General features: G+C 36.9%; 1 protein-coding gene and 1 pseudogene across 2 annotated transcripts; one reads left to right on the top strand and one right to left on the bottom strand.

The window, feature by feature from the left end:
* Positions 1 to 330: 330 nt before the first annotated feature.
* LOC125213961 (PLASMODESMATA CALLOSE-BINDING PROTEIN 2-like) lies at positions 331 to 1,298 on the top strand. 2 transcript variants are annotated; one of them, XM_048114783.1, is made up of 3 exons: positions 331 to 464; positions 805 to 1,044; positions 1,128 to 1,298. In XM_048114783.1, the coding sequence occupies exons 1-3, from the start codon at positions 410 to 412 to the stop codon at positions 1,166 to 1,168; spliced, it is 336 nt and encodes a 111-aa protein (XP_047970740.1). In that variant the 5' UTR covers positions 331 to 409; the 3' UTR covers positions 1,169 to 1,298. The 2 variants fall into 2 exon arrangements, with proteins under 2 accessions (XP_047970740.1, XP_047970741.1); XM_048114784.1 differs by lacking the exon at positions 331 to 464 and adding an exon at positions 491 to 539.
* A 3,354-nt stretch (positions 1,299 to 4,652) lies between these two features.
* Positions 4,653 to 15,151, bottom strand: part of LOC125210568 — a 59,423-nt pseudogene continuing 48,924 nt past the window's right edge.

The raw sequence follows: 15,151 nt of genomic DNA, 5'->3' as shown, positions 1-15,151 counted from the left end.
TAAATAGAATTGATCTATTTTTAAATGACAATAATTTGACTAGAGTATATTTTTAGGAGACGGACGAGAGCATTAGATTGAGCAAAGTTGAACCGGGACAGCCCACGTGCATAAATGACCATTGGATGGAAAACCAGAAACACATTACACATGTGATACAATACAAACTCAATTTTATTACTACGGTTAAATATCAATTCATCTCTGCAAATATTTTAAGCCCCGTAATCACTCTATATAAAGTTGAAACAGATATACGAATTTCTGTATATACATACGTAAAACTCACCTCCCTTGTCTAGAAATCTCCAATACCCTCAATATACTCTTTCGTTTACACTTTTTCCCTCTCTCTTGTGAAGGTTAAGCCATCCTTTTCTCATAATTTCTTGAGGATACTCATCTAATCATGACTGTTTTCAAGGTTGGTTTAGTGTTCATCTTAGCCTTGGCTGGCTATTCAGGTGAAGTTCTTGTTTTCTTGCAATTTTCAAGTAATATGCTTGTTTTAAACTGAGAAAAGGAAGAAATAAAAATGGGTTTGTGAAAAGTTTTGATCTTTATCCTTTTTTCCTATCTAAATTTCTATTCAGGTGAAGTTCTTGTTTTCTTGCAATTTTCTAGTACTAAGAGGTAGAATGCATATCTTAAACTGAGAAAAGGAAGAAAAGAAAATTTGGGTTTGAGAAAAGTTTTGATCTTTATCCTTTTTTCTTATCTAAATTTCTTGGAGTGATTTGTTGAGTTTTATTCAAGAATGTCTGAATATTGGTGCCTGTTTTCTTACCTGATCTGTCTGTACAGATGCAAGTTACTGTGTCTGCAAGAGTGGTGTGAGTGACAGTGTTCTTCAGAAAAATATAGACTATGCTTGTGGAAATGGAGCTGATTGTGCAGCAATTCATCAAAATGGGACTTGCTATAACCCTAACACTGTTAAGGATCACTGCAGTTATGCTGTGAATAGCTATTATCAGAAGCAGGGAAATGCCCCATCCAGCTGTGATTATGGAGGGACTGTCACTGTCACTTCTAATCCTCCTAGTAATTACCTACCTTAGCATTTGTTTTTTTATTGATTTCTATGCTTCAAATGCTGACCCTCTCTGTTTCTAACCAATTTGCAGATGTATCATCATCATGTGTCTATCCTTCTGGTGCTAAGTGATTCATTCCCCCTTTTTCCCAAGCACCACTGTTGGTTATGGATCTTGAATTTAAATCTCTTGTTTGATTTGAAGTTGTTGTGAATAATCTATACATATATAAAAGGCGAGTTTTGGCCTTCTTTTGAAATATTTATAAGTTTTATCCTCATTCTGAAATACTTATAAGTTATGGACTAATTTGAATATTTGATAATTGGGCATGATAATCAATGCATATTGCATTTATAATTCAATAAGTAATTATTTAATAACCGATAAATGTGGGAATCATAATTAATAAGCATCTTCTTTGTCCATATATCATTTTGGGTATTACAAATGAAAATCTATCTATACATCTTCATCTTCATCATATAAAAGTTGTGTTTTGAGTACTAATTTAGAATATTTTTAAAATATATTTGTATTAAACAATATAGTGTATTAATAATAATTATAGGATTTGTAACTTCTTTCAAAATTAAGAATTGTATTAGTAATAATTATGATAATTTAAAATGGCAGTTACAATCTAATCACATTATTGTGTGGGGAAATAATTTTTATTGGGTTAAGCGTTAGTAATAAATAGAAATCCACCATGTATATATTGATGAATTAACATAATTTTCACGCCGCGTGTGTATCTTAATTTATTTCAATATATTAAAGAATTTATGTACGTACAAAATTATTTTTATGCACATAGGAAATCACTAACTCTCATTTAAGAACCAAACAAGTATATATGCGTATTACATAGGTTAAAAATTTTAATCAAAAACTCATCTATCTGCCATTTTAGATTAAAAGATTAAGTCTCTTTTAATTTCATAAGTATCGAGTAATATAAAATTATTTTAATTAAATGACATTTCATTTCTTTGTAACACTCAATTTAATATCCAAAAATTAATTCTCATCATTATTTTACCGTTACATATTTGCTATCATGAATTCTCTATGAGAATAGAATAAAAAATCAAAATAATAAATTCTCTTATAAAATTAATGTGTGTCCGTATATAGTTTCCATCCATCAATCAATTTTTTAATTAATTATTCAGTTTTTGAAACTTATTATTCACATTTAAAGGTGCAAATTAATGACTTTAATTTGGAGAAGTTATAAAGCATCTCATGGTTAATTTTTTATCTATAAATATGACGATTGAAGACTTACTATCTACACATTCCTACTTACCTCACACTTAAGTTTGATATTTTTGTTCATATATCTTATGAAAAAAGGTCGTTATCATGGAATCATTCTTCACCTTTCTCAATGATCTGGAGCCTTCCACAATTTATTTTGTTATCGAAGTTCGTTGCATCCACGTTTATGAAGCTACTGCTCATGGAGCCATAACCAATGCCATCGGGTTATAGTGTTTTTCATTACCGTGCGGTATGTTGTTTAATGAGTTATTTTATGTTTGTATGCAAATTATATAAAATCATTAATCATATTTTTTTTGCTTAGGGCGTTAGCATTCAAGCAACTTTTTCGTGAAGTTTACACGAAAATTTTGGTGCAATACTTAAGGAAGTGACGTTTTTTCGTACAATTTCATGTTTATCATTTGTTGTATTTTCATTGTGGTTGTGTGTTTTGTTTTGTTTATTTGTTTTTTTTTTAATCTTCACAACGACAGAGAATGAGGTAGAGGGGCACAGCGTGGACGAAGGCCGATGATATGGTGAAATTTATGTGTAGCATCACAGCTGGCATACTCCTGTCCAATTTGCATATTCATATTTAGTCTTTTTCAATAATAATATTATTAATAGTCCTACTAATTGTGGATTGGATATTAGGCTATTCATCAAGTTTAGACTTCCCCATATTATTGGTCTTTATATTTTTGGTCTAATCTTCTTCAATAATTATATTAGTCTGATGAACTGTAGTTTATTCCTTTTGTTATAAAGATGAGCTATTAGGCTTTTAAGTTTAAGCTTGCCGTTATTCCTTTTGTTATAAAGATGAGCTATTAGACTTTTAAGTTTAAGCTTGCCTATATTATTGGTCCATTATATATTTGGCTAAGCGATAGCCTTCACTAATATATATTACCATCTTTTTGGATCACTTATATAAGACGTTATTACTTATCCTCTGTCCCATGATAGAAAATTATACTATATCAGTATTTTTTTTCCACATATCTATATAAGTTGAGTTATGGAAGTATTAATGCTCTTATAAATTAAATAGTATATTATAACTTAATTCTTTTTTAATTCTTTTTTAAGTTTTACTTTAATATTGCCTGAATCATTTAGCTATTGTTTTATATTTATTCCATGTCAATTTTTAAAATTTGTTGTTATTAAGTGTGTCAATTAATAACAAAATAGTAATAAGTTAATTTGAATTAGTCTAATAATATTGATGTATAATTTATTTATTCACAATTATGAAATTTTTGTATAGAAAGTAGTTCGTGAGATGTTATACTTTCAATTAATTCTAATATAGGAATAGTATTTTTATTTAGTACTCCATGATACATGGATTATTTTTTTTTTCTTCGAAGAACTTAATGAAATGATGTTATTTCAAATAATTTCCATTCATGTATTATGAATCAAAGCTTTCCAAATTTTTATGATTCATTCTTAATTATTTCATGTTTAATATATATGTTTTAGCCGTATAATTCATAGTTATTATATACATTTTTTATAATGTTTTAAATTTTTTGTAAATAACCTATAATTTAAAATTATTATTTTAAAATATTTAATCTGTGCATCGCACAGGTGTGATACTAGTAATAATAATGATGATGATTCCTGGAAACATACATATATGATTCCATGCTATACTCTATAATTCGAAAAGAACGTTCCGGCGGGATCTCTGTACCCATTCGTTAAACGTTCAGCAAAAGATTCCACCTTGTCGTCAAACTTGTAATTCAGCAAAAGATTCGACCCGGGCAAGGGCTTCACTCAGTTAGAAGGTTTTTCACATTTGGGGAGTGTAAAAGGGGTAGGGTTCAGAATTTGGGGGAAAAAATGAACTGATATCTATTTCAAGGGAAACACGCCATCTAGGAAGGCGTTTTTATGACGAAAACGGCATTGTAAATGACGTTTTCGTTTATGATTTTATTTTTATATATCAAATTACACTAAAAACGCCAACATGATTGTCGTTTTAAGTTTAAACACTCTAACACGACGTTTTAATATTAAACATGCCAATCTGAATGGCGTTCTAGAATATCGATTTTATTTTTTATTAATAAGAAATTAATATAAAAATGCCAACGAAGATTTTATTTTTTACTTATAAACACGCCAACTTCGGTGGCTTTTTTCCCATAAGTGGAAGAAATAAAAAGTGGGTACATACTAGCCTACACATTCCAATAGACATGCATGGAGGATCAGGTCGGCCTAAAAAAATTCACAAGCTCGAGAAAATTTAGTCATTTACATCACATTAGTAAGGTTATACTATATTGCAACCATGCAAAAACAAATGAAATTAACTCAGCCTATGAAAACCAATTTTCCATAAAGCTTGAAATTTGATCCCTAACTTCATAAACAAGCATAAATGTATAAAATCGATTAACACAAGTCAATGACGTTTGAAACAATATCAATCCAACTGATTTACTCTTTGAGAATCATTTAGAGTATATGCATCCAAAGCACTTAGCAAACAAGATAAGCACTATAGGCATCTATAGAGAGGAACTTACCATATCCAAGGTCCTGAAACTTTTCTTCGAGAATGCAATGACCATAGGATTTAAAGAATGGAATGGACAAAAAAGTTTTTCTTCATCTTCACTGTCAAAATTTTTATAAGCTATCTTGAACTCATGTTGTGTACTGAATGCCTTTTGTAAATTCCCTAAATTAGCAAGACCACATATTTTTCCATTATAAGATTCAGGACTAGGAACTCTCTTTTGGCGCAAGGAACGTTTTGAGAACAACCCGTGAACCATCTATAAGTCGCGAATTTCATGCTCTACCAGAAGTTCCAAGGGCAGAGAGGACTAGTCCTTCATTGACCGAAAGAAGAACATGCGGCCTTGCTACATCACCCCGAGCAATCCATTTGGCCATGAACTCAAGAGCATAATTAGTTAAATCACTATTACCTAGTTGCATTGCAACATCTGCAATATAATTGCACGTCCGCCAAGGAAGGCATAACGATTTATTCTGATCCATTTTCTAACATCCACAAACTCGAGGTCAACAATGAACCCTAATCGGTGATTGTCGAATCAAATAGATGTAGGAATAGCTGGTCAAACGAATGTACGTTGCATCTCTCCATAATCGATACCAAGGTATCTAGCCTCCCGTTATTAACAAAACTATGAACACAATGAGAAAATGCATTTATTGACAGCATGTATTCCGATGTCAATGCCAAATCTATGTACTTCAGAACACGACTATTTTCATTTGTAGAAAGAAGCACCGCAATAGCCAAGCCATACGACAGGTCGTCATGCAAAGAATACTTGCATTCACGCCCTCTCTGGATCATCATGACACGAAAAAATTAAAGACTTATCAATAGAACAATAAACTTTATAAGGAACTACTCCCTCTGTCCATTAAATGTTGTCCAATTTTGTCATTTTGGTCCGTCCGCGAAATGTTGTCCACTTTGCTTTTTTTCATTTTTTGGTAAATGGACCTCAATTTCCACTAAATCATTACACTCACATTTTTTATACAACTAATATATAAATGTGGACAAATGTGGACAACATTTCGCAGACGGAGGGAGTGATTCTTATCCCCCTTTGTTCCTAATTAATTGGCACTAATTCCGTTTTTTGTCTCCCCATTAATTGGAACTCTTACTACTCCCTCCTGTTTTGGTTGATATACTGAAAAGCATATTTCGAGCATGTTGCATGGATAGAATTGTTTGTATACAATAAGCTCTACAATCCACTTTTAATCCAAGGCGCGAAGAAGTAATTTATCGCATTTGTGATTGTTTATGCATTTATAAGATGTTTCTTAAACATTTAAGTGTATAAGAAGCAAAACAAGTCTAATTCTTCTGTAGACTGGTCATGAACGACGTTCATAGAAGGTGACGCAGTCGGTCCTTTATAGAAGAGAAATAGAATTTCACAACCTGGATAGGCTTTAACTACATATCGTGAAGGTAACGGTTGAGATAAGTTTTTCTTGTTATTAATTGTAAGACGAGGTCTCGGTGATTGTTATTTTTTAATCATTGTTGATATAGCATTGAGCATACGATATTGATTATGCACTACATTGATTTATCAAATGGTGCGAATTTTCCGCAATCCAAGAATCCTGATATCTTGGGTAGTGGTGATCAATTTCTAGAAGTGCTAGTATTATTATTGCAATGAAATCATGTGCTGGGTGAGTCTAGTTTGATAATACCCTCAAGAGGGCGTTCGAAAAAAAATTTAATATTCAGAAACCCGGCCGATTGGAATTTATCCTAGAATAATAAATAAAGATTTTGAACTAGACAACTCTTGGAAAAAAATATTAATTAATTAAAGTCAAATAGCAGACTTAAATTAATTAATAGATATTTATATCTTAAACACGGAAAATAATAAATTAAAGAGAAAAAGCTCGGATTACTCGTAATTTGGAATTGGACGGACAATCAATATTATTTTACTGTAGTGGCTGATAATAATATTCTGTTCGACTTGTATTAAATTGAGGCTCAAATTAATTAGTAAAAGACCAAAAGGTTTGGCCCATCATAACTCTATATAAAGGAGATTAGACAGAAGAAAAATTAATTCATTTTATTGAAAATTTCGTTCTCTTCTCTACAGGTTGAACGTGTTTTTCAGTTCTCTCCAGAACTGAAAATCTGTCTTCTTTCTAATCAAGCCCTTTTCGATGATGACAAGTTTTGACCACCCAAAGGTTATTATCTTAGTTCGGGATACAGATTAGAAGATTCGTGGTTGAGTACGAAGAACATCACGTGGAGAAAGAGCAAGCAATCGTCTGATTCTTTGGAGAATCAGATCGGTAATTCTAAACCGTAGGAATTCATGAATTAGGGTTTAAATTCCTTAAGCATGAATTAATGTGCGTTCTTGTATGTAATTGATTATTTAACATATGATTAATTAATCTCATAATCTGTCAAATAGATCAGTAGATCTGATTTGTTTGTTTATGCATGTCTTCCGCTGAGCAAGGAGCACCAAACCCCATCGCTTTCGTCCCAACTAAGTTAAGAAATTGTATTGAAAAGTAGGAGAGAGGAATAAAGTTGAAATGATAAAGAGAGAGTAAAGTAAATGATAGAATAAAGTAAGAGTGATTGGATGTTTTTTTTTTGTTAAAGAAGGAAATGATTCAAATTAGTTGGTCATCTCACATAGGAATACGACTCAACTTAGTTGAGACAGATGGAGTACTACTTTTGGTAATAGACTCCTCATTCTCTTCACTCATTCACTCACATTTTAGTACTCTATATAATTAATAGTATTGATGCACTATTTTTTACCACTAAATAAACCTGCAAGTATACAGAGTATATACAATATACCTAAAGGTCAGTACCGGATATCGAATACGGGGAAGACAAACACAGCTATCTTGTACTAAAACTCTATTACTATTTGGAGAACCAAGAGAATTTTGAAAACTTTTGAAAATAGAAAATAAGTGAAAGTAAATAACAACTAGATGCAAATAAAACACGGAGATAAAAGATAGAGATAAGGGGAATTCGAGGGATGTGCGTTCACAGTTATGGTTATACAAATTCCAAACTACAATATCCTAGCACAATTATTACTTTGATAGGACGAGTCACCTAACTTATGCTCATGCGATACAAACGTTGATTACAATACTATGGTTGTCAATCCTAACACGTAACTCCAAAAAGTTCTTAAGACCCTTGAAAAGTCCCCACTCTCAATTAACAGTGTCGTTTTAAGGGAAGCTAACTGTAGCGTCTACTAAGTGAATCTAACTCGCTAGAACTCTCTCACAGTTTTGAAGCAAACTATATTAAATCATACATAATTGTGTCACTCAATAATGTAGCATCAAGAATACTTAGGGAAGAAACAAAGTAAAACAAAACGGATATTTAATAGAAAATTGGAATTGTATAACCAAAGTCGTTACTAACACATCCCTAGAATCCTATGAGTTTAGTTATACATAATGGAATAAGCTAAACATATAGATTGAAGGGAAGACAATTTGAGTATAAAACTAAAGCAAATAAAACCCGTAGGTTATATCCTTGTCGTTCTTGATGTTCTTGAAATCCTTTTCCAACTCCTTGCACAATGACGTACTCTAGCTTAAAGTCTCTGGGAATTATTTTTGCAAAAACAATCTCTAATTTGATGAAGCTTGAGGTCTTATTTATAGGAGAAAGTCAATCCTCATTGTAGAAGGAAAAAATCTTCAAAATATGGTAAATCTTGGAGCAGATATAGGGCGAATCGGATTCGCCGCCTTTCTCTCCGGCGGGCAGCCGCACCTTGGTCGGTTCTGTCCTTTCGGCGCGGACCGCCGCATGACTTCCGACGGTCGCTGGACGAGACTTGATTCCAAGCCTGAGTTTCCGAGGCGAGCCGCTACATAGCTCTGACCGCCGGGCGCCGGCAGTCGCCCTACAACGTTGCGATGGTCGCTGGTCACCGTCAGGACTCCAGATTTTCAGACTTTGCGTTTTGACTCCTTTTTTCAGCTCAAATACGCATATTTCTCACAAAACACGTCAAAATATCAAAATAGATCAAATATGCAAATAATCGACATGTAAAGTGACTTTGACATAAAAAACGGACCAAATAATGGCCTTAAAACCGTGCAAAATCCGAGCGTATCAACTCCCTCAAACTTACATTTTTTGTTTGTCCTCGAACAATACAATAAAGACACAAGAATAGACGCACAGAATGCACAAGGACTAGACGTCGTCATTGCCTTAAAAGATGGAAGAATAGATTCAACATGTATTAACGCAATCAAATCAAGCAAGGCTTATTAGTGCACTTACATTACAAACTCGTGGAACACCTTGAATTCAAGCGCTCACATGTGGCAAACTTCCAAAGATGGGAAGTGTTCTTTCTCTCACTCTCAAAGTGTATAAAGGTAATGTATATAACACTCAAATCATGCATCATGCAAAGTTTACCATAGGCTTGCTCAAAGTCTAATCCCTCCTCTACTAGATGTGATTAAGCATCAAAAGTCTGAAAGGTCTTTATCTTTGGTTGTAATGTAGGCTCTTTGGTAGGTGAAGAATATCTGGCTAAAAAGTGACTAAATATAAAATATCCCAAGTAGCGTTACAGTGACTCCACTTTTCTAAAAATCCAAGACACTTTTAATACTTTATTTTTCTCCTTCAACTCACTTTCCAAACCTTTAATTTTTCTTTTTCTTTTTCACAACCATTCACACTTTTTCTTTTTCTTTTTTTTTTATTTCTTTCTTTATCATAAGCATCCTTTCTAAGATCAATCACATAAATTGAATTTTCACTTTTTTCACAACTTGTAGTTTCTTTAAATTTAAGCACACAACCTTTATACTTTCTTCCTTATCTCTACAATTCCTTTACAAAATAAGATAGCAAAAATTAACTAACCCAAGGAATTGTCCCCATTATTTTGGCTTCCAAAGAATAGGCTTAAAGGCTCAAAATTGGCTCCAAAGGGAAAAATTTTAAAAAATTGAGAGGGTCGAAAATTTTGGATAGAAGTAGGCTAGAAAAGATGGCCAATTGACGGACGAGGTTTTTTATGGCAACGACTCTTGTGTGTGCGTGTCAACTGGCAAGGAGGGTGCCTAGACCTAGCTGTGTCGTTGGGTCTGTGCCTAAAACCTCTTGTCAACAAAAATACCTCAACCCACTTCTACTGGCTAGTATAGTGGAGTAAGGATCGATCCCACAGAGATGGATGTAGGCGAAGTGCAATTGCAAAGACATTTTGGAAGGATTGGTTTGCTACCATGCTTTTGGGGTTGAGCTTAAACTAGGCATGAAATGTAATGGGACCTATATCTAGAGTAGGAAACTTGAACTTGAAAACGAAAATAGAACATATACTTAAACTGCCCGGTAGGTGAAAATGAGACCTATACCCCTCCTGACTAGTAGGTCAGGGTGGACTCTAAATGCTGCATGCTAAAAGAAATTAAAATGCTTGTGTAAACTAGGGTGCGAGTGTGCATGTGAAAAGCTACTAGATGAAACTTACTAAAAATGGCTAGACAAAAGGCAAAGGGAATCAAAGGACTGGCTGCTGGATTTGCAGAAAAGCTGAAAAAGTTCAGTACAAAAGCAAAGAGTAACAAAAGCAACATATCTTTGATTGTGACATTTTCTACTTCACCAAGCTAAACTAACCAGATCTAACAAACTCCATTGATGAATGCTCAAGCTCAAAAATTCGTAAATGCAATATTTAACTTGAAATCAAGAACGAAAGCCAGAAAAACTGAGATTTACGCATACTGGTCAACATGATAGGGTGACAGAAACAAGCAGAAACAAATTCCATGCATTTTATGAAACTTAAACCGATTAAATCTTGTAAACATTTAAGGAAAAACTAGATCTAACAAAGCTAGGCAGATTCAAGCACGTAAACTAAAATCTAGATATTTAAAGCAATAACAAAGCTGAAACTCAAATAAAATCATAAAAACTTAATTTCATTCAAACATTCAAACCAAAATATGCTTCAAACAGATTAACTACTGAAATCCGAGACAAATGCAAGTAGAACAAGTTCTTAAACTAAGAAAGCATTAAAAGAAAGCATGTAAATGGCTGATGGCTTCTTCTAAAACTGGAACTGGACTACGGCGGCTGGAATGAATCAGGCATGATGACTCTCCGCCGGCAGGTGGCCGGAATCTTCAAGGCAGGCTGCTGGATTTAGAGAGGAACTAAGAGCTAATGGAGCTATTCTCCCAAAAAAGTGAGTAGTGTATTTCAAAGTTGTGATAAAGTTCCCCTATGTTCAGCTCCTATTTATAGGGTGGCTTGCCCTAAAATCTAGGGTTGCCTCTTCATGCGAAATGACAATTTTGTTCCTCTTTAGTAGTTGATTGTTCCAAGAAAGTCCTTCCTTCTCGTGTCCAGTTCCGTGGTATCCATCCTGGCCAGTTTGCACCTTTTCTGCTCATATTGACTTTGCACACCGTTTGCTTCTTTTTCACTCGAATTTCTTCCGTTCCTTTCCTCCTGATTTAGTACCCCAACCTGCACACTTTAGCAACTATTTTGCAGATATTATCCAATAAAGCACGTTATACTGACCAGTAACCAAGGCCTAGAACGAGACTCATCACCAATCATCCTCCTAAATCAACTTAAACACTATGTAAACTTAGGCAGACTAGGAGCAAGTTCTAGAAACATATACACGAATACAGATAAATCACACAAGAAGGATATTAAGGCTCAAATCTCACAAAGTATATGCATGATTCAAGGCGAACAAGCAATTCACTAATTATGCACCTTTCACCAAACCATCAAATCAAGACGTCAAGCCACGATTAAACATGGATGGAATGTAGTATCATCAGCAACTCAGTCTAAAGTGTGTCCCTAAGCATGCATGTTTCTAAGTTCTTCATGCTAAGTTCATGACATGGATTCAAGAAAATATTTTAGAAAACAAAATTCACCTACGGGGTTTTGAAAAACAAAAACAAAAACTTAAAACAAAAAGAAAACCCTAAAACAAAAACCTAAACTCACGGTCCACCACTTTATCCCCCCAAACTTATTTACAACAAAGTGTAAAATAAGTTTGTAGAGTCGGTTGGGACGTGAGTAAACTACTGAAAAGAAAACATACCTTGAAAAATTTCGAGTAGAGGTCGGTTGGGAACTGTGCTCAAGTGGCGGTCCGCCGCGGCCTGTCTGGTGGTCGCCGCATATCGTCAGATTTTTCCAGCGTTCAGGTGGCGGACCGCCGCAACACTTGCGGCAGTCGCCATGTAAGGGTCTGAACCTGCGAAAAAAATTTCAAAGCAGAAAATTAAACCAAAAGCAAAAATACTTTAGAATTAAAGCAAAAATTGTCAAAAACATAAAAAGAAATTGTCTTAAAATATCCAAAAACATGATACAAATGCTCATTTAAAGTCATTGAGCTTGACTTTTTCAATCTTGAGGAGGTGGAGGGAAACGGGCGTTGAGGTCGTCGAACGCGCCAATAAGATAGGCGATGTCGCCACTCATGGTTTGGCACTCTTGTCGAGCCTCGGCGGCCATCCGTTGGAGCTCTTCAATTTGTTGACGTTGATGAACGTCCTCTAGCCTTTGTTGCTCCCAAAATTGTTGCTTCGCCATGCGCCAATCGTCTTGAACCGTCCATCCTTGGCAGTTGTAGGCATTCTCCCTTTGTTGCTCCGCCCAACGGTTGTCCCAAGTGTTGGACATATTTTGCATATAGGAGAAAATATCCCCTAATTGGGCGGAGGTTGGCTTGAAACTCATCATTGGGACTCGGCCTCCCGCGGCGGCGGTTCGCTCTAGTCCAGCGGCGATGTCCTTCCACTTCTTCTTGATGTTGGGGCGGCGGTGGTGGCGGCACTCCACTTCCTTGGGCATGTGAATGCTCTCATTCCTCATTATAGTTGTCAATGGAATCGAAGGCGGAGTCATCCTCGGGTTCAAAAACGGGAATGCGAGAAGGGAATTCCTCTTTTTAAACTCCCCATTGATGGGGTTAGCCTCAATGTCTCTCCGGTGGGCGGGCGTGTCGAGCTTCCAATTGGCTTGGTTTGCCCAAACATCGACCTTAGTCAACTGCGGAATTGGAACGGGAAAGTGATCCCCCGCCGTCAGCTGCGACCCCACCTTCGGTCGTAGATTTGATCCGTCAAAGAGAAGAATTGTTGGAGGAATTGAGACACAACTTAGAGCGGGCGCAGCAAAGGATGACGGAATCAGAGAACAAGCATCGCCGGCACGTAGAGTTTGGGGTCGGTGATCGCGTCCTTTTGAAGTTGCATCCGTACCGTCAGCATTCGATAGCAAGATCGATGTCGGCTAAATTGGCTAGGCGTTATTATGGTCCTTTTGAAATTATCGAACGAATCGGTCCAGTAGCCTACAGATTGCGTCTGCCTGAGGGGAACCGAATTCACAATGTTTTTCATGTGGGTCTTTTGCGCGCGTTTGTGGCAGGGGGCGACACAGAGCCTGCTGTGGTGTTGCCGTCGGAGTTCTTTGGGGATGAGCGTGAGCCGAAGGAGCATGTGTTGGCGCGTTGGTTGGACGAATCGGATTCCCCGACGTGGGAGCCATTGGACGTTATACGTCATCGATTTCCTAATGTGCTCCTTGAGGACAAGGAGGTCGCTATGGAAGGGGGAGTTGATACGATACAACCTCATGACGCAGAGCAACAACCAGCTGTCGACGAGTCAGCTGTGGAGTCTCAAGGTGAAGGACGCGATTTAACGGTGGTGCCACCGTCGATCGCCACGACGAAGGGCAAGAGGAACGTGCGTCGGCACGACGAAGGGCGCTGGAACCACTCTCGGCCATCGAGCAACGCCGCCGACCGCCGTTAAGGGATTTAGCCCTTAACAAGTTCCAACATGATTATCATATGCAATACTCAAATTGGATTGACTATGAATCGAGTGGTCAGCCGCAGTCATTATCTCACTTTGATTATAATTATTGGCCATGCCAGCCACCATCACACCCATACCCAACCGGAGTAGGTAGGAGGGAGCAGTTTACCATCGCCCAATTTGAGTCCTGCGTGGGGCAACTTCGGGCGCAGCCGCGACCTCCACCAGACCCACCCAACGGAAAGCTGCCGTATGCGACGCATTACCAGCCGGACAAGTCCCAGCTGATAGAAATCCATGGGTTCCATCCTGAAACCAATTGGTGATAGGAGGAGGGCCCATGAGACTTATATACTAGTTTCAGTTTTCTCTTGACACCGATGTGGGACAGTCATATGTTATATTTTTTAGTTTCAATTGCCAACACCCTCCCTCAAACCCTTCAAGGTGAACCTTGGAGGGGTTGGACTTTTTTTTGATCGATTTTGGACCACTTGGCCCAAATTTTAAGTCAAGATATACTGCTGGGTCAGTCATTTTTTCGGTTTCGGCCCAGATATACTGCTGGGTCAGTTAAATTTGACCCATAGTCGGCGACCCGCTCTGATACCAGACTCCTTTGATTCTGGGTTGAGTAGTTTCTCGTTGACGGACTCCCGTCTGACTAATCCGTAGGCCTTCCTTGCTGTTGGAATTGGCTCCATATTGAGGATCTCCCTCTTGATTTTGCCGTATCTGTGGTCGTCTAATGCCCACAAGAACTGGTACAATCGGTGCCGCTGAGTGTTCTGGTTGTACTTTTCAATACTGGACGGAGTGTCCATCGGGTTTGGATCTCTGGTATCGATTGAGATCCAGAGATCTTGGAGTGTCTGCCATAAACCCTCCAGTGATAAGTTGCCTTGTTTGATGCTATATGCTTGTCGGTGCAGGTCTGAAATCTGGAATTGGTCGGCGCCGCTTCCATACGTCGTGGCTAGACTATCCCACAAGTCGTATGCCGTTTCGTATTGGGAAACCTCATTGACTAGGCTGGCGTCAATATTGTTTATAATCCAGTTGAAACAACAATCATCCCGCTGCTGCCATCGATTGTAGTTTGGGTCTGTCGGTGGGAGAGGATCTGCAACTCCAGTTATGTGAGATGCCAGACCTTTCCCCCGGATCCCCCTCCTCATCAGTTTCGCCCATAGGGGGTAGTTATCCCCGTTGAGCTTTTCTGCTAGGCGCACCTCGCCTAGTGATTCAATAGATGAAGGCGGTTGGTTTGGGTTTTTCTGAGACATACTTAGTCTCATGAACTCAGCGAATTGTTCGGCTGAAAGGGTTATTGGCTGGTTGTTTTTCGGAGGTGTTTCAGGTTCGGAATCTGACATTTTGTTTGGCTGTGTTTTGCAGGTTCGAAAAAAAAAGCC

Source organism: Salvia hispanica, chromosome 3 (assembly GCF_023119035.1).
Source record: "Salvia hispanica cultivar TCC Black 2014 chromosome 3, UniMelb_Shisp_WGS_1.0, whole genome shotgun sequence".
Classification (NCBI taxonomy): Eukaryota; Viridiplantae; Streptophyta; class Magnoliopsida; order Lamiales; family Lamiaceae; genus Salvia; species Salvia hispanica.
The sequence above is the reverse complement of the archived record's forward strand: the minus strand, read 5'-3'. Positions and strand labels throughout refer to the sequence as shown.

Coding starts and splice junctions, on each gene's coding strand:
- LOC125213961 (XM_048114783.1), top strand. CDS start 410: ATGACTGTTTTCAAGGTTGGTTTAGTGTTCATCTTAGCCTTGGCTGGC. Junction 465..804: donor AGCCTTGGCTGGCTATTCAG/GTGAAGTTCTTG, acceptor CTGTCTGTACAG/ATGCAAGTTACTGTGTCTGC. Junction 1,045..1,127: donor TGTCACTTCTAATCCTCCTA/GTAATTACCTAC, acceptor ACCAATTTGCAG/ATGTATCATCATCATGTGTC.